General features: G+C 33.6%; 3 protein-coding genes and 1 long non-coding RNA gene across 8 annotated transcripts; all 4 read left to right on the plus strand.

Annotated features, from left to right (window-relative positions):
* The first annotated feature begins 821 nt into the window (after positions 1–821).
* Positions 822–2530, plus strand: LOC140991063 (uncharacterized). 4 transcript variants are annotated; one of them, XR_012177779.1, is made up of 4 exons: positions 822–1035; positions 1156–1429; positions 1805–1872; positions 2181–2530. It is a non-coding gene; the product is annotated as an uncharacterized lncRNA (long non-coding RNA). The 4 variants fall into 4 exon arrangements; XR_012177777.1 differs by having other exon boundaries at positions 1156–1872; XR_012177778.1 differs by lacking the exon at positions 2181–2530 and having other exon boundaries at positions 1805–2086.
* Positions 2531–2798: 268 nt separating this feature from the next.
* On the plus strand, positions 2799–4588 carry LOC140956257 (uncharacterized). The gene is made up of 2 exons (XM_073412956.1): positions 2799–3486; positions 3994–4588. The coding sequence occupies exons 1-2, from the start codon at positions 2920–2922 to the stop codon at positions 4417–4419; spliced, it is 993 nt and encodes a 330-aa protein (XP_073269057.1). The 5' UTR covers positions 2799–2919; the 3' UTR covers positions 4420–4588.
* A 7791-nt stretch (positions 4589–12379) lies between these two features.
* Positions 12380–16539, plus strand: LOC140991573 (VIN3-like protein 2). Of its 2 annotated transcripts, XM_073461601.1 has the most exons (5): positions 12382–12588; positions 12674–12737; positions 13862–14516; positions 14696–14997; positions 15112–16539. In XM_073461601.1, the coding sequence occupies exons 2-5, from the start codon at positions 12716–12718 to the stop codon at positions 16182–16184; spliced, it is 2052 nt and encodes a 683-aa protein (XP_073317702.1). In that variant the 5' UTR covers positions 12382–12588; positions 12674–12715; the 3' UTR covers positions 16185–16539. The 2 variants fall into 2 exon arrangements, with proteins under 2 accessions (XP_073317703.1, XP_073317702.1); XM_073461602.1 differs by having other exon boundaries at positions 12380–12737.
* A 2633-nt stretch (positions 16540–19172) lies between these two features.
* Positions 19173–23608, plus strand: LOC140991054 (probable receptor-like serine/threonine-protein kinase At5g57670). The gene is made up of 7 exons (XM_073460960.1): positions 19173–19474; positions 19634–19888; positions 20187–20344; positions 20431–20510; positions 20893–21028; positions 21124–21273; positions 23285–23608. Exons 1-7 carry the CDS (start codon positions 19297–19299, stop codon positions 23498–23500), a joined length of 1173 nt encoding a protein of 390 aa, XP_073317061.1. The 5' UTR covers positions 19173–19296; the 3' UTR covers positions 23501–23608.
* The last annotated feature ends 158 nt before the right edge of the window (positions 23609–23766 follow it).

A 23766-nucleotide genomic window follows, 5' to 3' on the forward strand; every position in this document is an offset into this window, starting at 1 on the left:
TGGTTCATAATCAACAACATACATTCTATTAAATTTTCTAATTAAAGTCTGATTATTTTAATTGTGGTAATTAAATTATAATTAAATCGCACTCCTTATGGAATCGATATCCGTGCTCTATCGAGTACTAAAACTTGACATCGTATATTTACGGGTAGCAAATAATGCAACAAATACATGTTTCACACGCAAGAAAAACCTCGTATCAGGTTCATTGATGGTCAAGTATGGATTTAGGCTAGTGTTTGAATCTAATAAATTTGTGTTGACAAAAAATAGTCATTTTATAATGGAAGGGCATCTCGATAAGGAAGCTATGTAGGACTTATATCAAATAATCTTGTTAAATATTTTTCCAAATAATCATCTCAAATATATTACAAAAAAATTCATGTGAAACAATTTTACATGGTAATTTTGTTAGACGAATATTTTATTTGGGTCATTAATGAAAAAATATTATTTTTTATGTAAAAAATATTACTTTTTATTATAAATATAGGCAGAGTTGACCCGTATAATAGATAAAGATCCTTGAGACTGTCTCACAATAGACTTACTCAATATATTAAATAAATTTTTACTTGCATTTGTTAATTATACAGGATTTTATCTAGCTCGTCTTTCTGAAGCGTGGCTGGACGAAAAAATATAACCAAAAAGTCAATTTGAGACCTGGGAACTGGTCTGATTATCCAACGATTCCATGGACTCCATTGAGGACATATTCGAATCCTCTCTTAATTTAGAAGAAACTCATTTCAAAGAAGGTTATAATGAAGGCTATGCAGATGGATTGCTTTCCGGAAAAGAAGAAGGCTGTCAAGTGGGTCTGAAAACCGGATTTGAAGTTGGCGAGGAATTGGGCTTTTACAGAGGCTGCATTAATGTTTGGAACTCCGCAATCCGGATTGACCCAGCTTGCTTTTCTGTCAGGATCCAGAAGACCGTCAAGCAGATGGATGGGTTGCTTCACAAGTACCCAATTTATGACCCAGAAAATGAGTCAGTTTATGATATTATGGATTCATTAAGGTTGAAATATAGGGCTATTTGTGCTACTTTAAATGAAAAGTTCGAGTATAATGGATACCCGAAAGATTCTAATGGTGAAAAGATTGTATTTTGAATAGCTATTGCACGTTGTGTTTGTAGATTTGTCTCACTGTAGATTTGTCTGAGACGTGACATCATTAACAGAAATCTCAAGGTCCTGTTCTGGACTCTTTCAGTTAATTGTTGGGGTGAGTAGTGAATCATTATACAATGGGCAATATTTCAATTTCATGTTGAACTTTTCTGATCTGATATTTCCTGCCCTTAAAATACAATCACAATCAAATTCGCACCTGCTTTGAGTTGATTTGCGGATTTTTCTTGGAGTTTATTTCGATTCGAGGACTTGTTTGAGGATGATGTGTTTTAAAAGGTCAGCTCATTGCTACTTCTTGCACAACTATTGCCTTTTGCACTGTGTTGTTTTCCTGTTCATGATCACTTGACTAAAATTTAGAATACTCTGTAACATTGATGCATACAGTTTCTGTGGATGTCTCGTGCTTAAACTGTCTTTACGAATTGTTAAATGTAACTTATCTGTTGCATTTGAAAATATCAGCTCTGAAACCCTGATATTTATATCCCAAGAATGTGACATTAGCTAACTATGCTTTGCAAACTCATGGATGTTTGGGTAGGAATTAGCAGATGAGAAGTTCTGAATATTGCTATCTTGGTCCTTCCATGTTCCAATTGTGCTTCTTTCTTATTCTAAGCAACATTTATGTACAACTTGGTTCAGCAGGCTGGGGTTGAGGTTGGAGGACTCCTTGATTTCGCTGCAGGGTTTTTTTGCTTTCGCCTCTCCTTTACGTAAGGAATTTGATACTTGTCTTCCTGACATGTTGTAATTTTTGCATTTGATTTGGGATGTGTCAAATACAATATATACACGGGGGTTGAACACAAGTCTTTTGCTACATCATGTCCCAATTTTTTAGTTATGGAATTGCATGAAACTCTTTTATATTCGATTCCCTGTTTGATTTTCACTATGGCATGTGAATCAATAAAATATATTTAGCTAGATGGAGTTGTGCCATACGACAATCAGTTTCCCATATTCATAGTTTATGGACGGACAGTCTTGTATAATCAAGGTCATGTGAACATTTTCTCAGGTTGAATGAATATGATGACTTTCGAAAAGCCTAACTCTTAGGAGAACTCCGAGATCTGTACTGGAGTGGATATTTGTGATCGTATGGAATTTATCGTGGTGCATGCGTTCGTGTAGCCGAAGGGGCAGGAATTCAATGAATCTGAGTTCTTGTGGCTGAGCATGGTAACCTGCAAAATATGCAAATACATTTACTTATAAAAGTCAATCCCTATTCTATTACCGTAATAGTTATAGTTGGCTTAAATTCAACAAGCAATTTTATGGGGTGAACTGAACTATATAATCTTCATTTAATAATAAAATTAAGGGAATATTGTATTTTTTGTCTCGTATGTTTCTCCTGTTGTAATTTTGGTCGTCTCGAATTTCTATCTTAATCATGTATTTTTCGATTTTGACAATTTTAGTTCTTTTTAATCATGAATGTTGTTATGATATTGCTCACGTCAACACCACATAAGCATTTTAAACATCGAGAAAAAAGAGTAAAATTTTAAAAAAAACAATTATAGCTTACTAAAATTGAAATTTGAATCCACTTAATGTAGCTATTCTGAACTCTAGCTAGCATACATGAATCTAATATAGCTACTCTGAACTCTAGCTAGCATGCATGAATCAACACTTGCAAATATCATCAACCGTAAGCACTCATCCATCCAAGAAATTAATATAAACAAACAAAGTGCAAAATATATAATCATTATTGCCAAAAATCCAATTAGGGATTATGATTTATGGGGTCGGAGTCGGAACGTAATCTTCATCAAGATCAAAAACAAGAAATTTCTCTGTTCGAAGGTGACGATGGATTCTGCATCAGAACATTTCTTGCAAGAAAGCCTTCGTTAAACCAATCATCTGAATTGTTTTATAGTGAATCCGAAGCTGGGATTCCATTCAAATGGGAGACAGAGCCTGGAACACCAAAACAATACATATATCCTCAAGAAGATGGATTAATCACCACCCCACCACTCAGCCCTTCTCCATTAATGCAGAGCTTAAAGCTTCGTCTTCCTGATCACGATGAGTTCAAAGGGTCGAACTTAAAATCGTCGAAAGTCGAGAGTTTCAAGAAAATGGTTCAGAAAAGTATTGCTTCTAGTCGTCATAGATATCAGAAGGAGCGTTTGAGGTTTGGAGAACTTATGGAATTTGGCAAGGATTCAAGCGTTTCTTCTTCTTCTTCTTCCTCATTTTCGATTCCATGGAAGGATCGTGGTTTGGATTCATCAGTGGATTCCATGTTCGGTTCTGGTTCTTGTTGCAGAAAAGGGAACGTCGCTGGTATACTACTGCAGGTTCGTGCATGTTGCAGTATCAAGTTACCTTGTTTATTTACTTTGGTGCGTTGAATTCCACTTACACCTCAGTATATATTTTCTATAACTTGTATCTTGGTGTCAGATGATCTATAAATCAGTCGACATATCGAATCGTGATCTGATCAAACAAAATGAATTTTTTTTTATATAAATAATTTCTTCGAATCTAAATTTTGGCTTTCAAATGCTCTCCTTGACTCTTCATACATCTTCCATCATTTTTTAGAAACATCCTAGTGCTATGTCTCGCTATGTGCACCAAGAAACCATTAATTGTAATTTTACAAATCTTAAATTTCCAAGAAAATTATGAAAAGTTCATCAATTTAATTTCTTGAATGAACGTTATAAGAAACATTAAATTTAATAAATCGTGAAAACAAAGTTAATGAATGCACGGTTTTTATTTATTTATTTATTTTATTTCTTAATTATTATTAGTGTATTAAATTTTATATACTCTTGCAATAACTAACCAAGCAGGATCATGAAGAAAACAAAGGAATAGCAATTCCAAGGGAAGAAATGCAACCGGAAACACCGAAATGCCCACGAGGAAATGACGACGTCATCCAACCTCCACCGGCGGTGCGTAGCTCTTATCCGCCACCACCTCAGCCGCGTGATGGTGGAGAAAAGCGTAGAGACTCAGCATGGACCAATAAGGCCTTGCTTTGGATAAAGGGCAGTAGGGGAACAAGGAAAACTAAAAAATTTGATCCAGATATCAGCTTCAGGTGTCCCGAAAACATGGAGTTTCTTGATCCCGTCAAGGAATTCCATGATTCATTACTTCGCAATATGTCGAAGTCGTCCTCGTCTTCTAAAACAAACGGAACCAGTTATTTCAGTTGTGGTTCTTGGAAGGGGGTGAAGAGAGATTCTTGTGTTTGGTCCAAGCAAATTTAGGCCAGCATTGTTTTATTTCTGAGCTTTTCAGATGAATTAATTTAACTTCTTGTGAGTGATCAAAAAATAAATAAAAATCAGTGCTTGAGTTCTTATTCGATCGACTAGCTAACTATCTTCAGCTCTAGTTCAAGTCAACTGAAGGAATTCAACTTTTCCAAACGCATTGAATTTTGAATGAAATACAATTGTTAATTCTTTTTATAAAATTTATGGTTAAAATACATAAATAAAGAAAAAACGAAAGGTAAAACGGAATAAAACTAAAAAAAATCTACAATAATAGAAAATGCATCTCAAGTCCTCGAAGATTGCTCAAGTTCCTATACTAGAAATTAGCTTTATTTGATATACATCAACTTTGGTTCATGTATCATGTGGCCGGTTTCAAATTATGGTGTTTTTTTTTGTCCCAAGGAACCGACAAGAGAATGTTGGAACATTTTAAATTTTGGTGATCGAATAAGGTTATATATCCAAATGATAATTACAGAACCTAACCGAACTGAATTCAAGGAGGAAAACTGATCTAAGAAGTCTAACTTATTACAAAGCTAGACTGATAAAACATAAAAAAGATACTGATAGCTAAACCGATTTTAGGTCGACTGATGAAGCCCAACTGTTAGTCTATAGTTGATCAGTCAAACCAAATCCATATATACCCTGAAGAATCAGTATGATCAGTGATTAAGGATCAGAGCCCAGCTCAAATATCAGATAAAGCTTTCCGTACTAATAGTCACTGAACCTCAAACAGAATGTCAGATTTCGGTGCACTATCAGAACATGTCAGAAAAGGACGATGATATGGAAACGACATCTGCATTTGGAAACATATATATTTTGAAAATATTATTGTTGCAGATTAAGACTATAAATATATCATTTGAACAAGCTCTAAGTTAGACAGTTACACCATCTATCTTTGGATTATAAAAGCAAACTGATCTACTCTGTAAAAGCTTTCCGAGTCAAATTGAATAGTGAGCACAACTGATATATCATTATTTAATCATTTTGAAGACTAAATTTGTGCTAATTTCTCTCTGAAATCTCAGTAATTGAAAGTAAGAAGTCTTACTGATCAAAGTATTTAGGTTGAAATTTTACTAAGAGTTCAGTTAGACATTGTTAAGTTCTAATGAAATAGGTGATTTCAAATTACTTGTAATTACAGTCTTTTAGTACATTTCTTCCGTAAGAAAGAAGAAGTGACATATGAGTTTTGAGATCTCCGAATATCCATAAACAACTTTGTGCTTATTTTCTTTTCAATCTACCCTCCTTCATAATTTTCTTGATAAGCCATTTGTTCAACCAATTTCAGTAAGCCTACTTACACACAGTTCATACTGGTTGACTTATCGAGAATCCAATTAATAAGAACAAAATTTCAGTGTTGCTAACTCAACCAAAATATTTTTTGAGATAAATTTATTCAACCCCCGCTAAATTTATTTTTGATCCTAAAAAGTGGTATCAGAGTGACTTATTCTTGTCTCTGAACAAAATATTCTAAATGACATCATTCAGTAAGATCTTAGTGTTCTCTAAAGAAGATTTTGATGATTGAAAGATCAAAAGGCATGCTTATCTAGCTGCTCAAGACGATGATATGTGGTACATCATCAAGGAAGAACCAATGAGAATCATGAAAGCAAACACTGCTATTGTCATTTCTGACGGTGCTCCTCAGATGATCGAAAAGCCAATAATGGAATGGACCGGTGAGGACAAGAAGAAGGTAAATCTGGACAATGTAGCCGAGGACATATTATACGAAACTTTAGACAAGAATACATTCAACAAGATCAAAATGTGTCTCACTGCCAAATATAACAGGGATAAACATATATAATATAATTATGTGAAAGTAATGATAAAACAAAGGAAAATAATTGTCTGTGGCAATCCAAAAATTTGATAGTATCAAGATGAAATATGGAGAATCCATGTCGGACTTCGATGAAAGAGTAAGCGACATTATTATTGAAATGACTGATCTTGGGAAAGAATATGGAAATAGAAAAATAGCCTTGAAATTAATGAGGACACTCCCAAAAGAATGAGATGTCAAAACAATGGTATATATGCGAGAATCAAAGGACCTTAACAAACTTGAACTCCACGATCTATTTGCAGATCTCAAAACATATGAATTAGAATTAGAAACAAGAATTGCTGGTGAATCTTCAATCAAACTGACAAAGTCTCTTACTGCTGCAACTACTTAACAAAGTGCCTTAAAAGAGAAGTCAGCTAAGCAATTGAGAAGTGATGCAATGTCACTATTTGTAAAGACATTTGGGAATTTATTAAGAAAAATCAGGGTAACTTTCAAAGGCCAAGTAGACGCAGTCATCACAAGAAAAAGTTCGGCAGTGAGAACAACACATGCTTCAACTGTGGGAAAGTTGGGCATATCATAGTCGACCGTCCCAAGCCAAAGAAGGATGAGAGGAGACCAACTAAGAAAGAAGAACTAAGAAAGAAGGAGACTTAATGACAAGTAAAATTGAGAATGACAGAGTACTGAATGAGAGCATTAACAACTTATTTATGAGAATAAGAAACTAGCTGAACTGATTAAAATTTGGAATAATCGTCAGTAAATCTTAAAAAAATGCAAGAGCTACATAAGCACTCTTGAGAGAAAATTGGTCTTGGATTCAGTGGTAATGATAAAATTCCTACTGATTGTTTTACTTAATCGAAACTGAACATGTGCAAAAAGAAATATATTGACTTTGTAAAGTCCAATACGATATATGAACATCAAAAGTCGATTAAGTTGATAAACCTGTTGAACTGATGAACATACGCAAAAATTTTGGTATTGGGTATGCACCATATAGTTCATATGTCAAGCCCAATTGGTCTGATAGCAGATTCAATCTAGCAAGAGTCAACTCAAAAATGACTAAAACTTATCAATAATACAACTGCAAGCATGTTCAAGAGAGATACATGTGAACCAGTGATGATAGAAAAACTAAACATCATTTCATTTCACACACACCAAGCATTGCACACAAATGTTTCTGCACAACCCTTCCATAACAAACAAATAGGTCAGTTTGTCAAATTGATCCAAGTGTGGGTTTCCAAGAGACTAATCTCGTTTGGACCTAAATAGGATTGGGCACCAGTTGAATTAATTTGTATATGCAGAACAACAAACGAGATGAACTGAAAAATTCGGTTTGGTACTTGGAAATGAATGTTCAAGGCATATGATTGGTCGAGCCAAACTACTTTCAAACATAATCAACTGTGAATGACACATGATCACTTTTAGAGACAATGCTAAGGGTAAGACCCTGAGTAAATGTAAGATTACCCATGAAAATGTGATAATTAATGAGGTTTTACTTATTGAAAATATGTGTTATAATTTGATTAGTATTATTCAACTTTGTGATAATGACTATTTAGTTAAATTTCGTAAAAAACAATTGCTTAATCAATAATGCTAATAATCAAATATTGTTAATTGAAATTAAAAATGATAACACCTATAAAATTGATTGGAATAGTAATTATTTAATCTCACTAACCTGTTTTGTTGCTATTAGTAATGATAAACAATGACTATAACATAAAAAGACTTAATCATCTAAATTTCAGATGCATCAATAATTTGTCTAAATTGAACCAAGCTGATGGTTTACATTGCATTAAATTATTAAAAATCATATATGGTCAGCATGTCACTTAGGTAAGAAGATTCGATCTAGCTTTAAAAATAAAGGCAACCAACTGACTAATAAATACTTAGAATTGTTGCATATAGATTTGTTTGTACCGATTCCTTTAATTAGCTTAGGTTGAATGAGATATATAATTGTGAATTTGTGATTGTTGATGATTTTTTTTCGATTTACTTGGATGATATTTCTTAATGGTAAAAATCATACAAATGCCCAACTGATTAAATTTCTTGAAGGTGTTCAAAATGTTAAATCAACCTCAGAGGATCAGGAGTGATCGAGGTACTGAGTTCAGTAACAAATGTCTGGATGAGTACTTATTAGATAAAGGAATTCAATATGAATACTCTGCAGCAAGAACATCTCAACAAAATGGAGTTGTTGAAAGAAGAAACTGGACTCTAAATAAAGCTGCACGGATGATGCTTGCTGATTCTGGTGTGTCACAAAAATTTTGGACAAAAGCAATCAATACAGAATGTTATACACATAATATATCTATGATTAACAAAAAGACCGATAAAAATCTATATGAAATATGAAATGAGAGTAAGCCTAACTTATTATACTTTCAGCCTTTGGTTAAATGTTACATTTATAATAATGAAAAAACTCATCTTTCTGCTTTTAATGTTAAATCTGATGTTGAAATATTTCTTGGCCGTTCAGCTGTCAATGAGACTTTCCGCGTATTCAATACGAAAAATTTATATGTTGAAGACATTGTTCATGTGGTTTTTGATGAAATTGATTTGATTTATGATAAAACTAATCTAGCTTATTTAAGCTATCAAATGAAAGTTATTGATATGGTAGATGACAACGAAGAAGAAATCAGTGTAAATAAAGGGATCCATCAGTCACCTGAACTAGATATTTATGATTAGTCAGCTATACAAAAGAATGAAGAACTGACGAACCAAACTGATATGAAATAAGCTTATGTGAAACAGAATGATGATATCCAAACTGATGACAGTCGAGTTGATACAGAGCCATATAAAAAATCTTCCATTAGTTATTTTTTATATCATTATAGTAGATTTTGAAATCCTTCTTATTACAAAGTCATATCAAATTTTTTGTTCAGATACTTTTTTAAATCCAAACTCAACACAATGGCAACACCGAATTTTCCATATGTGGAAATACTAATATCTACTTTGCCATTTTTAGTGAAGGCCACTACAAATAAATAGCTATAGGCCATGCAATTTAGATACGATTCATCACATCCAACCCACATTTATGTCCACCAATGAGATGACAATCATATATTGTATATTATCCAATGATGAATCATATCCTAATTCTACATACGATATATGTGTAACATAATTGGTGAGCACAAAGATTAACAATATACCAAAACTTTATACACAAAAACTCTTGTGAGACGGTCCCACATGTCATTTTTGTGAGACAGAATTTCTATTTGAGTCGCTCACATTTTTTTCACCTTCATATCCACCAATGAGATGACAGTCATCTATTGGATATGATATGAAACATATCCAAATTGTATATACAATTGGTGAGTGTCGTCTTATTGCTGAACACATAAATAAATAAGATAGGTAATCAACATATTAAAACTATATATAAATATATATACACCAAAATTTAAATTTATGTAACAAAGAAAAATGAGAGAATTAATCCAAAGACCAAGATTTTAAAAGACACCCCTCACACAGTGTCTCCAGGGATTTTTGAAATCATTATTCTTGGAAAAGGGTAGGCAAAAATCGATGGCGCGGGCACAGAAAAAGAGAAACAAAAACTGCAATACAATGATCTCGCATGACATAAAATTAATTCTGAATATTTTTTCTTCGATTATAAGTTTAGATTAATTGTGCTTCAAAATTTCATTACCTTTTGGAACTTTAACAAATTGCACTATAAAAATAACTGAATAGGGCCCTAATTAAAATCTATTACATTCAACCCAGTTGTATTTAAATTTAATCCATGTTCGTGAGATCGTCTCTTAAAAATTTAATTTTTTCTACGAGTTGTTCGTGAGAACATTTTATTCATTAATGATTCTACAACTCATGAACTAAGAATTCCGACAACATCAAAGTCTATTCGAGAAAAAATTAATTAGACTTTAATGAAATTTTTCACAAGAATCTTTCACAAACTTCTCATATATGATAGAAAAATCACCGTCAAAATATATTTCAAAATATTTAATTCTTAATCCAATCTTTATCCGCCATTAGACCACACCTATATTTATTACTATATTATATTCAAAGATTGCAATAATGTATAATGTGAAATGGATTAAATATTTAAATATATCTGGTAGTTCAACCAACTTCAAAAAGCAATTGTATAAGGAACATTATCATCGTTCACGGATTAATTTTTTAAAACAAATTTCTAACTCGATTCAACTCATAAAAAAATTACTTGTTATGACATAAAATTATTTTTCATGTCAAGTATGAGTTAAATCGACTCAGATCACATATATAAATCGTGAAGATGTCTCATAAGAGACATACTCATTAAAACATCTTTGTTTTTTTTACCCGACTAATTAAAGCATGCATGCCTTTTTGTTAAGGAAAGTATTTTTTTTATTTAATTCAATTTAAACTAATGTCTTTTTTTTTAAAATAAAATAAAAATGGGGCAGTGACTTTCATATAATTAATTTTTTTTCAAATCCTAACAGCTAGCTTATTGAATTACGAAGTGGCGGATTAATAAACTAACCGAAAAATTAATGGAAACTAGTGCGACATACGCAACAATATTTTTTTATAATTCATTTATTTTAAATTTAAATGAGGATCAAAATATAATTATAAGAAATAGTGAGTGGCTATAATGTAATTTTGATATATGAATTAAAAATAAATAGAAAAAAGAAAGAAATAAAAAAAAACCCAAATAGGAATTGAACATACGATTTAATGTATAAAAAACAAAGATTTTATCCGCCCAACTACATATGACTTACATTAAAATTTTAATAATTTATTAATATATATAATTATTAAAACAGATCATGACATCAAAAATTAATTAATCTAAAATTCTCAAACTTAATATAATATACATGTATTTCAGTTTGCCGGTGCCTGGCGGCCACTTGGGCAGGTCAAATACTTTTCCTGGCCCCTTTTTCAAAATTTGTATGGCTCAGGTTATCATTTAGATACCTAAGAGCATGCCCCACCGGCGAGGAAGCTGCAGGATCAAGCGCCGGTATCTTCGTCCATATTTCGAAAATTCAACCATATTCATTTATACTTTCAAAAAAGCTCAATTTCTTCTACTTTTATTCCAAAAATCAAATTTTCCTCCTCGTTCATTTCATTTTAAATCCAAATACAAAATAGATTCAAGGAGAAATGATGGTATCAATACTCTTTCGCCAAATTATTCTAAATTCAGTTCTCAATGCTCTAACAACCAAATGTTGATATAATAGTTTATTACATTTAATTATTTGTGATTTTTTAATTGCGTGTAAGTTTTTTAATTTTGTGTTTTTTTTATCTAATTATGTGTAATTTTTAATTATATTTTAAAATTTAATTATGTAAAATTTTATTTTTTAACTATGTTAATTATTCTGTTACTTAAATATCATATTATTAAATTGAAGTAAAAAAACATATTTAGATATATGATTCTATTTTTATTTTCATTTCATTCTAAAATTCATTATATTCTTATTTTATTTCATTCAATCATACCAAACATAGCCTAAAGTTATCAACGCTGACATTAATACAACCAACTTCATCTGGCCAACTTACCCACACCATTGAACATCTCTCCATACAAACACTACCAAATAAATTTTAGTAAACCATTGTAATAGAAAATAATTTGATTCCTCCAATAAATAATCTCTCAAGTGAATATATACAGAGTTTCCCCGACGTAAGACTAATGTGATTTGCATACTTTTTGGAAAAGTTCGCTAAAATTTTTAGTGCATAATAAGAATCTGACTGCACTGAAATTGAATAGATTAACCCTTAAAGTCATTTTAAGAAAATAGAAAGCAAAACTAGGATAATCTTTCTTATCACAGTGGAAAAGCCAAAGCAATATAACGCAAAACTTTGACCAATCCCAATCTTGAAATGATTTGATTTGTAAAATATATTAATTATCCAAGAAATGGACCAGCACTAAAATCTGTAAACGTTTTGCATTGCATGGTTTACAATTCAAGATTTGGATGTATCCGACGCAGAAAGGGTGGAAAAGGTGAAAAGGCCAAAGTACATTTTCCAGCCGCTTTTCCACCCTGTTGCTTCCCTTGCCCTCGTCTATTTATTCGTTTTCCATCGCATCCTTTTTACCTCTCTCTCCCTGCAGGCTTGCACTATATATATATGTGTCTACAAGAAAAATTTGTGATTCGGGTTTGAAAAGCCCACGTTGAAGGCTCGTTTCGTCATGGATCTCTCGCTTCTTGGTAAATGTGATCTTCCCTATTCTTCAGACATGTGGGTTTCTTGCCTCGAGTTTGTTTATGTGGGGTTGAAGAATTTGTTTTTCAGGGTCAGGAAAAATGGGCTTTTGTTATTGAAGCGACGCCTGTTATGGATGCGTTGTCTTTGGAGGGTAAAGATTTTAGTTTTTATATGACTTTTTATGCGTTTATTTTTCTGGGTTTGTTGTGTTCTTACTATTTTTTTTCCTTTTTTGATGTTTATGTGGTTTATTTCGACGATTCTGATGGGAAAAAGTTCTATTTTGTTTTTCAAGAGTTTGGGAAGAATCGGTTGTTCAGTCGATCCGTTTAGTGTGTGAGAATTGATTACTTTTTTTTGGCTTTCTTTTTTTTCCCTGTGAAAATTGATACTCACGCATGCTTATGGTGAAATTTTGCTTATAATATTGTATCGATTATGTGCTTGAGCAGTCCTCAACGTGGTGTTTTTGTGAAAGTCAAACATGGAGGCGAGTTACTTCAATGCATTTTCTAATGAATAGTTTAGGAAATTCTAATCTTTCTGTAATTGAATAATGCATCAGAGTTAATATCTTCAATCAAGTAATTCATCAGTCATATGTTAATTTCTTGAATTTGCGTATGAAACCGTGTAAGTAGTCTACTGACTTCATATCGGTGTGGGTGCATTGGTAGCGAGTCCATTATTTTTTTCATGAATTCATAATTTGGGTTAAATTGATTTTCGTCTATGTGAATTCAAATGCTCAACAATGCCGCAAATAATACAACCAATTCGATCTAAAGATAGCAAAGCCAAAAAGTGTGTTTTGTACATGGTTCTTCATGGGACTGCAAGGATAAACACTTGCAACTTGATTAGATTGTTTTCACGTTTCATTCAGTGGATTAATTTTGTGTTCCTTTGATTTTACAATTGTGTATATCGTAAAAGGTGTCCACTGCATAAAAAACTATAGTCAATAGTAAATGCACAGTTAATTGCTTGCAGTTGGATTATGTTGCCACATTTATCGCTACAGAGGACAAAAAAATAATTGGTGCTCCTCAGCAATTTTCCCATCTGTTGTCGGACATCTCCGAGGCCCTTGTGAAACCGATTCCTTATAGGGTATTGTCTTCCCTCGGCTGCGGGTTGTCTTAAAGCCCTTGTCCCATGTGTAATGATCGGAATGGCTATTTGGAAGATTTATTTATTTTTCTGCCATCATGTAATTGTGTCTCAACTCTCAAATGATACTTAATTGTTCAAGTCCCTTTTGTTTTTGTCCAGCATTGATGTATGACTCATCAAAGTGCCGTCAGTTGAGTATGGATCAAAAGAGAGAGCTTGTCTACGAGTTGTCAAAATGGTCTGAAGTGGCCCCAGAAATGCTGCAGGCTTGGAGTCGTCAAGAGATACTGCAGGTCCTTTGCGCTGAGCTTGGAAAAGAAAGGAAGTACACTGGCTTAACTAAATCGAAAATAATTGAACTTCTTCTGAAAATCGTACATGACAAAAAGGCTCTGGAGCTTGGAACTGCGAATGTTTTGGAAACAGATAAATCTGAAGAAAATGGTGAAAGAACTCTTAAAAGGCAAAGGAAATCCGACTGTCCTAATTGCCTTCTTGTTACGCCTGATACCTGTTTGGAAAGTACAATATACTGCAAAAACTCGGCTTGCAAGGCTAAACTGAATAGTCATGATGGGTTTTGCAAACGGTGTTCATGCTGCATTTGTCTCCAGTATGATGATAATAAGGACCCAAGCCTTTGGTTGATTTGCAACTCAGATCCTCCATTTCTTGGTATGGCTTGTAGTATGTCGTGCCATCTTGAATGTGCCTTACGACATGAAAAATCAGGCATTTCAAAGGATAGGCAGGGTAAGGGACTTGATGGGAGCTTCCGTTGTGTATCTTGTGGTAAAGTGAACGACTTGCTCGGGTAAACGTCTAAACTTGCTTCCTATTTCTCTGTTCTCTTGTTCTTTCACTAGGAAACTGCACTTAAGTATGATTCTTAACATCTATATTTTGGTTGGAATTTGTTTATAGAATTACATAATACCTATTTAAGGAGCACTATAAGATATACATTAATTAAATGTGTAAGATATCACGCAGTTCTTGGAGAAAACAACTGGTAGTGGCGAGTGATACGAGGCGGGTGGACATACTGTGCTATAGGCTCTCCTTAGGCCAAAAAATGCTTGATGGTACTAAAATCTACCAGAACCTGTATGAAATTGTTGATGGAGCGGTGAAAAAGCTCGAAGATGATGTGGGTCCTCTAACTGGTTTACCCGTGAAGAAGGCTAGAGGGATTGTGAATAGACTCTCGTCTGGCCCAGAAATTCAGCGACTGTGTACATTTGCTATTGAGTCTCTTGACTTAATCCTTTCTAACAGAGTGTCTTACACACCTGGTATGCCCTCTCTTCCTAAAAATGGAACAAAAGGGGAAAAAACTTAATCTTTGCTTTAACCATTTAGACTGTTCAGGGGATTCTATATAACTATGATGCCAATACTTTTTGCAGAAAAGCTAGTTAAATTTGAAGATTTACATGCGTCATCAGTGACAGTGATTCTTGATTCTGATGATTCGAATCTCAGAAACGTCTCAAGTTACACCCTATGGCATCGGAAAGTTGATGATGCAGAGTACCCTTTGGAACCAACTTGCAGATTGTTTGAACCGAAGATCAAGTTTCTTATATCCGGTCTTACCCCCGCAACACATTATTTCCTCAAAGTTGTCCCCCTCGTCACAGGTAGAGAAACCGGATTCTGCGAACTCCTGTTTCAAACCAGAAATTCCCAAGACGAGGTTCTAAATTTGAACTCTACGAGCTCGGAAGTAGAAAGAACCCAAAGTCCAGCAAGCAACTGTAGCAGTCTCTCAAATCCTTCTTCAATAGAAGATGAGACTAATAACGAGAATAGAAGGGATAATTATCCTCCATTTTGTAGTAATAATGATGAAACCGCTACTACAAACTTACCACACGAGGAGACTACAGAAGATGTTATCTCTTTCTTGGATGAAGGTCCTATGGGAAATGACGAGGCTTTGAACGTCAGAAACAAGGAGTTGCCCAGTGGCCAAATGGTTGAGGAAACAAGATGTTGTGATAATGGTTCCAAAACACCTCGTCGTACTAGCTTGGAATATGTTCCATACGTGGATAGTTCAGAAACTGGCTTGCCTATCACTCCGTCCAAGATGGAGAGCATGAAAGACGTAAATGGAAGGAGCAATCGAACAAAAATTAATGAGAACGGTGTTGAAATAGCGTTCAAGAGAAGTGGAGAAATGGGAGATGAGCAAAGTAACGGCATAGGAGACAAGGAGTTTGAGTACTATGTGAAAGTGATTCGATGGTTGGAGTGTGAGGGTCACATAGATACAACGTTTAGACAGAAATTCTTGACGTGGTATAGCATGAGAGCGACATCTCGGGAGGTAAGGGTCGTGAAAGTTTTTATAGATACATTTATTGAGGATCCTTCATCTCTGGCTGGACAACTTGCGGACATCTTTAGTGAAGTTGCTTCTAACAAAAGATGCGCTGCAGTCCCCCCTGGATTTTGCATGAAGCTTTGGCACTGAGATTGGGTATGGTACTTTGAAATTAAATGCTGTAATTTCTTAATCTTCATTGAACCCATTATATTTCGATTTGGATAGCTAAAAAGTTGCAGATTCTGATGTGTTGGACCGTCCCTTTCTGCTTTAGAAGTTCCTGGTTTATTTATAGTATTCTTTCAACTCCTGCTATTAGGATTTAAGTATTAGAGGGTGACTGAGGCTATAAGATGAGTCGAGTCGGCTTTTAAGTCTTCGTCTCAAGCTCGATTACAGGTGAAAATGAAAAGAAGTTTTTACATGATCGTCTGGAAGCTCAACTCCCAGCTCAAGAGCTTGTTATCACTATGTTTACTTGTATGTATAATAGCTGGATATAGATAACTCTGCCTCCCATTTGATGCATTAATAATTATCATGCAATCTCCAAGAAAACAAGGGGTGGGGATTCTTTGAGGAAAACAGTTGATTGGAAATACATTTTTGGACAAAATTGCTTTCCAAAAGGACTAAACATTATTATGTGCAACTGCATCTAAAGATCTTTCTTTATATCATTTGGAGCGCCAATCCTCGGCCACGCAATTCTCAGATTTATTCCCTCGTCCGTTCTTATTATCTCGTGTCCATTCTCACCCTCGGATCCGCCCTCGTTTTGACATGTTTCTGACTCCGTCGATTGTTGTGGATCGTTGGACTCTACGCTAACTCATGTTGGCTCACTTGAAAAAAACATGTATGATCCCTTTACACTTGGCATTCGGGATATTACCTCAAAAGTAGAGTTGAATAAATCGATTGTTGTCAAGTGCTATTATTTGGTTAATCTCCACTATTTCAACCATATTTATAGAATCAAATTAATGCCTGTTTGTAGTCGGATCTAATTTAATATTCATGATGAGTAAATATTATTTTTATTTTTCAAGGCCGAGAAATCTCAGAGTGAAATTGTTCGTTATTTAGATATATTATCCAAAAGACCGGAGCCATTAGAGATGATATAAACTATAGGATTAAAGAAGAGTAGATGAAATGCAGGATGACATCATGAGTGTTATACGGTGGAATGATGTCTACGAGATTGAAAAGACACTGTTATAAGACAATTGTTCGACCAACTATTTTTTATGACTCGGAGTGTTGGGCCACTACCTGACTACATATACATAAGATTGCAGTGACATGGATGTATATGTCAAGATGGATGTGTGACAAAACACGTAATGGTAAAATTAAGAATGAAATGATTTTGAGATATTTAGTTGTAACCCAAGAGATAGCAAAATTAATGAGAGATGTCCAATATGATTTGATAATGTGAAGATGAGACCAAACACGATCTCAGTCCGATATATCTTAAATTGATAGGTTAATGGAAGAAGTAAAAGGAGAAGCATGTCATTGAAAATTTGGATAAAAGTGGTTAAGAATGATATCTTAGATCTTGATTTAAGAGATTATATGTGAAAAAATCGCTTAGTTTGGAAGACTGAAATTTATATAACCGATCTCACAACTAATGAGAATGTGCTCTGATGATGATTCTTGTCGAGTTTAAGAGAAATATTAAGGAGTGTTTTTGTAAATAATATTATTATAATATATGCATATGGTCGCAGTTGGTTTAGATTTCATGCTGTGATTACACCGAATTACTTAGAAAAACATAAAATATATTAAAACACCTCAACGCTAATAAAATATTATAGAGAAGTGTAAATTCAAAAATAACATTTACAATTCCAAATCACTATAAATCATTGTTTGGAGATTCTATAAATAATTTTTTTTTTGTAAAATGAGATATTTATATTATTAAATAAAATTAAACTTATAACCAAAAATGGATAAATTTAATTTGAATTTTTTTTTCAGACCACACCTATCGCTTATGGTTGTACTCACAATTAATGGGTTCGTGTTGGATTTGACTCGTTTTGTGCTTTAATTCAACCACTCCAATCATTTCCTGCTGATTAATTAGTACACTATTTCCTCAATAATTATGCTCCCTGTTTAATGAAACGCCAATCATTTCAATTAAGGGGAGAGGCTTAAAAACAACGGGTTAGTCCGAATTTTAAATCTACTCTGCCTAAGATTTTTTTAAGGCCTATCATTCTAATAATTTGAGCTACACTCGTTGTATTTTTAAAATTGGAGCACTAGATCATTGAAAAATTGCACTAAATTATATATATAATTGATCTCTCGAGTATTTAATTTACTGTATACTCCATTGATGAGATATCTATTTATTAGATGTATAGTTTCATCATATCTAATATGGAGACGTCACTTCAACGATGTTAACATAAATGTCACAGTATGTCAGTGAGATCAAACACACACACATATATAAAATTTTGATATTATGGACGTACGTTGGTGTATACCTCATAGACATCTCAAAAGATTCATGTGTTCATGTGAACATCTAATGATGCTCATCAACCGTCGCACATAATATACAAATGTCAAATAATAAAATAATAACCAATTATTAATATCTTTTTTCTATATATCAAAACCAATTTAGATAGAAGGAATATTTTGGAACTCTAAAACAAAATTATTGTACTAAAACTAATCGAAATAACTTTAATCGATCAAGAGAGTATATTAAAAAAAATTGATTTTTCTACTTAAACAAGTCAAATACCTCGTTTTCTCATATACCATGCGTCTAAAAAAAACTTTTTATTCCTTAATATAACAAATTTCGTTTTTTTTTTAAATTTAAAAATTCCTCTTATTTAGAATAAGAGTAGGTCTTTTGTGAGACGGTCTCACGAATCTTTATCTGTGAGACGGGTCAATCCTACCTATATTCACAATAAAAAGTAATACTTTAACATAAAAAATAATACTTTTTCATTGATGACTCAAATAAAAGATCCATCTCAAAAAATACAACCCTTGAAACTGTCTCATACAAATTTCTGTTTTATTATACTCGTTAATGACAAAAAAACTTGCCAAAAAAAGAATTTAATATAATTAATTACAGAGCAGAACTGTATCTCACCTGCTTGCCACTCTGTCTTGTTTAAGTGTATCTCCAGTGTACTTTGATCTTGGAGTCCTCTGCAAAGTCTCACACACCGCCTGTGATCCTCTCAAAGTACAAGTCATGAAATACATACGTACTGCCAGGCTGAAGCGCCTCTTCTCCTACAAGGAGTCGTCCAAAGATTCCACTTTTGCCGCTCAAGGAAACCAACCCACCGTCTCACAGCCATTTCAAAAACCCACTTGGAAATGCTTTTCCTATGAAGAAATCTTTGCTGCCACCGATGGGTTCTCCCAAGGTTCACTCTTGTCTTTCTGCTTCAGATTCTGATGTTTTTATTTTGAGTAAAGTAAGGATTATGAAGGTTGTAAGCTAATGAAACCATGTTTTTCATCCTTAAAATTTGTAAATGGATAGGGAGGAAGCTAAGAAAATAATCAAATCTTGTTTTTTGCAGATAATATGGCAGGGAGAGGGGGATATGCTGAGGTTTACAGGGGAGTTTTAGAAGACGGGGAAGCGATTGCAGTGAAAAGGTTGTCGAAAACGTCGAATGATGAGAGAAAAGAGAAGGAGTTCTTGAGTGAGATTGGGACATTGGGGCATGTTTCGCATCCAAATGTTACTTCGCTTCTTGGTTGCTGTCTTGATAATGGCCTCTACCTTGTTTTCCAGTTCTCTTCAGAGGGCTCTGTTTCTTCTCTTCTTCATGGTACGACAATCGGGTTGAGTAGAAACTCGATGGAGATCGTTTGTGGGTTTTGGGTCGAATTTATTTATTTTTGTTTTGTTTTGTTTTTTTGGGTGAAATCATGCATGAATATCTGCAGTCAGGCCTTGAACAAGTGGATTTAAGCTTAGCTCGTGATTTGATGAAGAAAAAATTAAAATTTTCTCTATATAAATACTTTTTAAAAAATATCAAGTATATAATTATAAAATCATCAAGTCCATGATTGTGAAAATTTATGGGATTTTTTAAAATTATTTATTATTGGTTTCTGGTGCAGATGAGAAATTGCCAGTGATGGACTGGAAAACAAGGCATAAAATTGCAGTTGGAACAGCTAGGGGCCTACATTACTTGCATAAGAGGTGTCCCAGGAGAATAATCCATAGGGATATCAAGGCATCAAATGTTTTATTGACTGCAGATTTTGAACCGCAGGCAATATTTCAATCTTTACTTGTTTCAGGCTACTGATTTTCATGGAAGAGTTTTTAATCTGTGTTTTTGTATTTACATGTTTACAGATATCTGATTTTGGATTGGCAAAATGGCTCCCTTCTCAATGGAGTCATCATTCGATAGTTCCGATAGAAGGAACATTTGGGTACACATTAATCTTTCTTCACTGAATTCATGTCTAAAAAACTCGGTTTTACATATCATGTAATTATACTGAGTGGATGTTTTGTCATGAGTTTCATCAATGTTGGGGAATAGGGATTGCCATTTTTTTTTTTGAAACAATCAAAACGTGACGATTCGACCATTGAATGGTTGATTTAAAAGATTTGATTTGCTAAACTACTAATGGTTATAGATTATGACTTATCGAAAATTGATCGGTCACGCAATGATGCAATGGCTTGAAAAATTCTGATATGCATGCGGTTTGTATCGTGAGAAACGTGATGTGTATCCTATTCATGTAGTTGAAAATCTAACACCCAGTGTCGCAGAAGATGACATTTGGTCCTTGCATATGGCAGACACTTAGCGCCGGAGTATTTTATGCACGGGGTCGTAGATGAGAAGACCGATGTATTTGCATTTGGAGTGTTTGTACTAGAGCTTATTTCTGGAAAGAAACCTGTGGATAACTCTCATCAGAGTTTGCATAGTTGGGTAATTCCAAAATACATAATCAAGCTTCCCCCTCCCCCCCTCCTCCTCAAACTATGTTTCAATTATCATTTAATGTCCTGCTGCTAATCCGATAGGCCAGACCATTATTAAATCAAGGAAATACGAAAGACGTGATTGATCCGAGGCTTGTAGATGATTACAACGAAATGCAGCTTAATAGGCTGGCATATGCAGCATCTCTATGCATTCGAGCCTCTTCTGTCTGGCGCTCGACGATGAGTGAGGTGATCTCATTCTTTCTGATTTTCCCTTTTTCTGTACTAAATATCATGCATTATGCATAAAATCAATGCCTACTTCTGCTAATGTTTATGGAATTCTTGTTGGCTTGTCGTTATGCCGAATATATATTTGTACATTTTTCTTGTTTCGATTTGAGATTTGATTGAGAGGTTAACATGAGAGATGTGGGATTTTCTAGTTCGGCTCAGAACATAGGAAACATTCATTACTCCAAAAGTATGATCGATCTGTCATGATAGAAGAAGCTTTCTTGAATGCCCGTTATTCTACATCATCCTTTTCTCAATAGTTATTCAATATAAGTGTTAAAGATTGGAACATGGACCTAACTCAACCCCAAAAGCTAAGAGGGAGGATTGTCCAAGTCCATATATACAACTCCCAAGTATTTTATCCAACCGATGTGGGACAATTAACACACCCTCTCACGCCCAGGAATGAACATCTGGAGCGTGAAGTTTACAAATGACCCAACTATGGGCAGAACGGGTGGTCCAACACATAACGGTGGAACCCGAACTCTTATACCATGTTTAAGATTGGAACTTGGATCTAACTCAACCCCAAAAGCTAGCTCAAGAGAGGAGGATTGTCCAAGCCTATATATACAACTCCCATGTATTTTATCCAACCTATGTGAGACAATTAACAATAAGCATTCTTATTGACAGAGTGATACAATTTTTTTAAAGAATAATTACATATACTTGTTCAGTGAAATCTCGAGATTGTTGAAAATCCCACATGAAAAAAAATCTATTAACTTCCCGTGTTTTCAAAACGTGTACACTAACTTTTCTAGTTTCTGATAGAGACCGTAATATCAAACTTACACGTATAATTTAATCTGATTGATAGCCTTGTTGTCTCCATATCAAGTGATTTTAAGCATATTTTATATGGGAGGTGTTTGATTTCTTTTCTTTTTTCTTCACCTAACCATTAACTTTATTCTTTGTGGGAAATTAGGCAATATATCTGCTTCATACATGTGATTAGGAAGATTTGAGTGATAACGACAGGCTAGGAAGCATATGGAGAAAAGTCTCCTAGCATTCGATTGCTTAAAAATTATAAACGTGTTGCTTAAATTAATAGTCTGTTGGAAAAACTGCACATTTGGTACTACTATATGTTGAAATTGCACAAAAAATCGAAAGATACATGATTTAAACTAAAGTTTGTCAATACTGGTTACCAAAATCGAAAAAAAAAAACATACAAAACCAAAATTGTAACTTTCCTTTCGTGTGTTTTCAGCTTTCGAATGGTAGTTTAGTCATTCAAAAAATCTTGTACATGTTAGAGATTCTAACAAGAAACGATCGGAGACTTTCTTAACGATGAACCTCATGTAAATACCATGAAGGATTCCTCGAAAAGTTAAGGATTAGTAATCTTGTTTAGAAATCGAATGGATCTAGTCTAACCGAACCTGAAACATGCCATTGAGAAGTGATTCAGTAATTAAACCTTCGTGAATCTATTTTTGTTGATTTTTGAGCTCAAACAAATGGATGCTCATACAAGTAAAGGTTGATACAGAAATTAACTCCTAAAACTAAATTTGGGTAAATTACATTTTAGCACCATATGAAATGTCAAATAGGCTCAAAACCCCCATATGAAATGATCTTTTCAAATCCTGTTTTTTAAAAATAAGAGATTTTTTTTAAACCACAAAGTTTTAAATGACTTATTATTCCATATTAGTGGATTTATATATATAAAAATCTTGTACATTTTAGATTTTCAAGGGTTGAAATTAGCAATGATGCTGCTAGTTCTCCAGCTGTGCACCTAAGTTCCTTGAACATCCTAAGTTCCTTGAACATAAATCTCTTCTAATTTTCACATGCTCATATTATCCTTGTCTTATTTTTGCAAGTCTATTGATAAAATCTACAATTATATTAAATCCTATGGGAAAATTTTTGATTAAATGGACAATTAACTATGATGATGATTTTTTTTATAAAATTTTTTTGATAGGTATTGGAAATAATTATATCCGAGGAAGAAATCGACAAGGAAAAATGGAGAATGTCCGAAGAAGTGGAAGATCACGAAGAACTTTGGGGTTTTGATGATCTTGAATGTGAATGCCATAGTTCATTCTCAACCTCACCACAAGACTCCGTCTCAATTGGAAGTTCCAATTACAATCAAAAAACAAATCCGACATGTAAATACAAAATATCAACATAAGGGTTAAGTTTGAGGGTAAATATTATATCTATAAATAATGTGTGATATATATATATATATATATATAGTTTTAATATGTTAAACACTCATCATGCACACTTATGTGAGTATCAATGATGTATCATTCACATATTAGATGTACAATTTTGATATATTTCATTACATCCTATTTTAATAATAAATAATTTTAAATTTACCTATAATAATAAATATATGGGTCCGTTTTAATTATCATTAATGAATGAATTTAATATCTTTTCATTGGA

Source organism: Primulina huaijiensis, chromosome 13 (assembly GCF_012295235.1).
Source record: "Primulina huaijiensis isolate GDHJ02 chromosome 13, ASM1229523v2, whole genome shotgun sequence".
NCBI lineage: Eukaryota > Viridiplantae > Streptophyta > Magnoliopsida > Lamiales > Gesneriaceae > Primulina > Primulina huaijiensis.

What these genes read in the sequence shown, in the direction of transcription:
- LOC140956257 (XM_073412956.1), top strand. Translation starts at nt 2,920, where the DNA reads ATGGGGTCGGAGTCGGAACGTAATCTTCATCAAGATCAAAAACAAGAA. An exon ending in TCGCTGGTATACTACTGCAG is followed by an intron (nt 3,487 to 3,993) that starts GTTCGTGCATGT and finishes CTAACCAAGCAG; the next exon opens with GATCATGAAGAAAACAAAGG.
- LOC140991573 (XM_073461602.1), top strand. Translation starts at nt 12,716, where the DNA reads ATGGATGCGTTGTCTTTGGAGG. An exon ending in GGATGCGTTGTCTTTGGAGG is followed by an intron (nt 12,738 to 13,861) that starts GTAAAGATTTTA and finishes GTTTTTGTCCAG; the next exon opens with CATTGATGTATGACTCATCA. An exon ending in CAGAGTGTCTTACACACCTG is followed by an intron (nt 14,998 to 15,111) that starts GTATGCCCTCTC and finishes TACTTTTTGCAG; the next exon opens with AAAAGCTAGTTAAATTTGAA.
- LOC140991054 (XM_073460960.1), top strand. Translation starts at nt 19,297, where the DNA reads ATGAAATACATACGTACTGCCAGGCTGAAGCGCCTCTTCTCCTACAAG. An exon ending in TGTTTCTTCTCTTCTTCATG is followed by an intron (nt 19,889 to 20,186) that starts GTACGACAATCG and finishes TTTCTGGTGCAG; the next exon opens with ATGAGAAATTGCCAGTGATG. An exon ending in ATCAGAGTTTGCATAGTTGG is followed by an intron (nt 21,029 to 21,123) that starts GTAATTCCAAAA and finishes CTAATCCGATAG; the next exon opens with GCCAGACCATTATTAAATCA.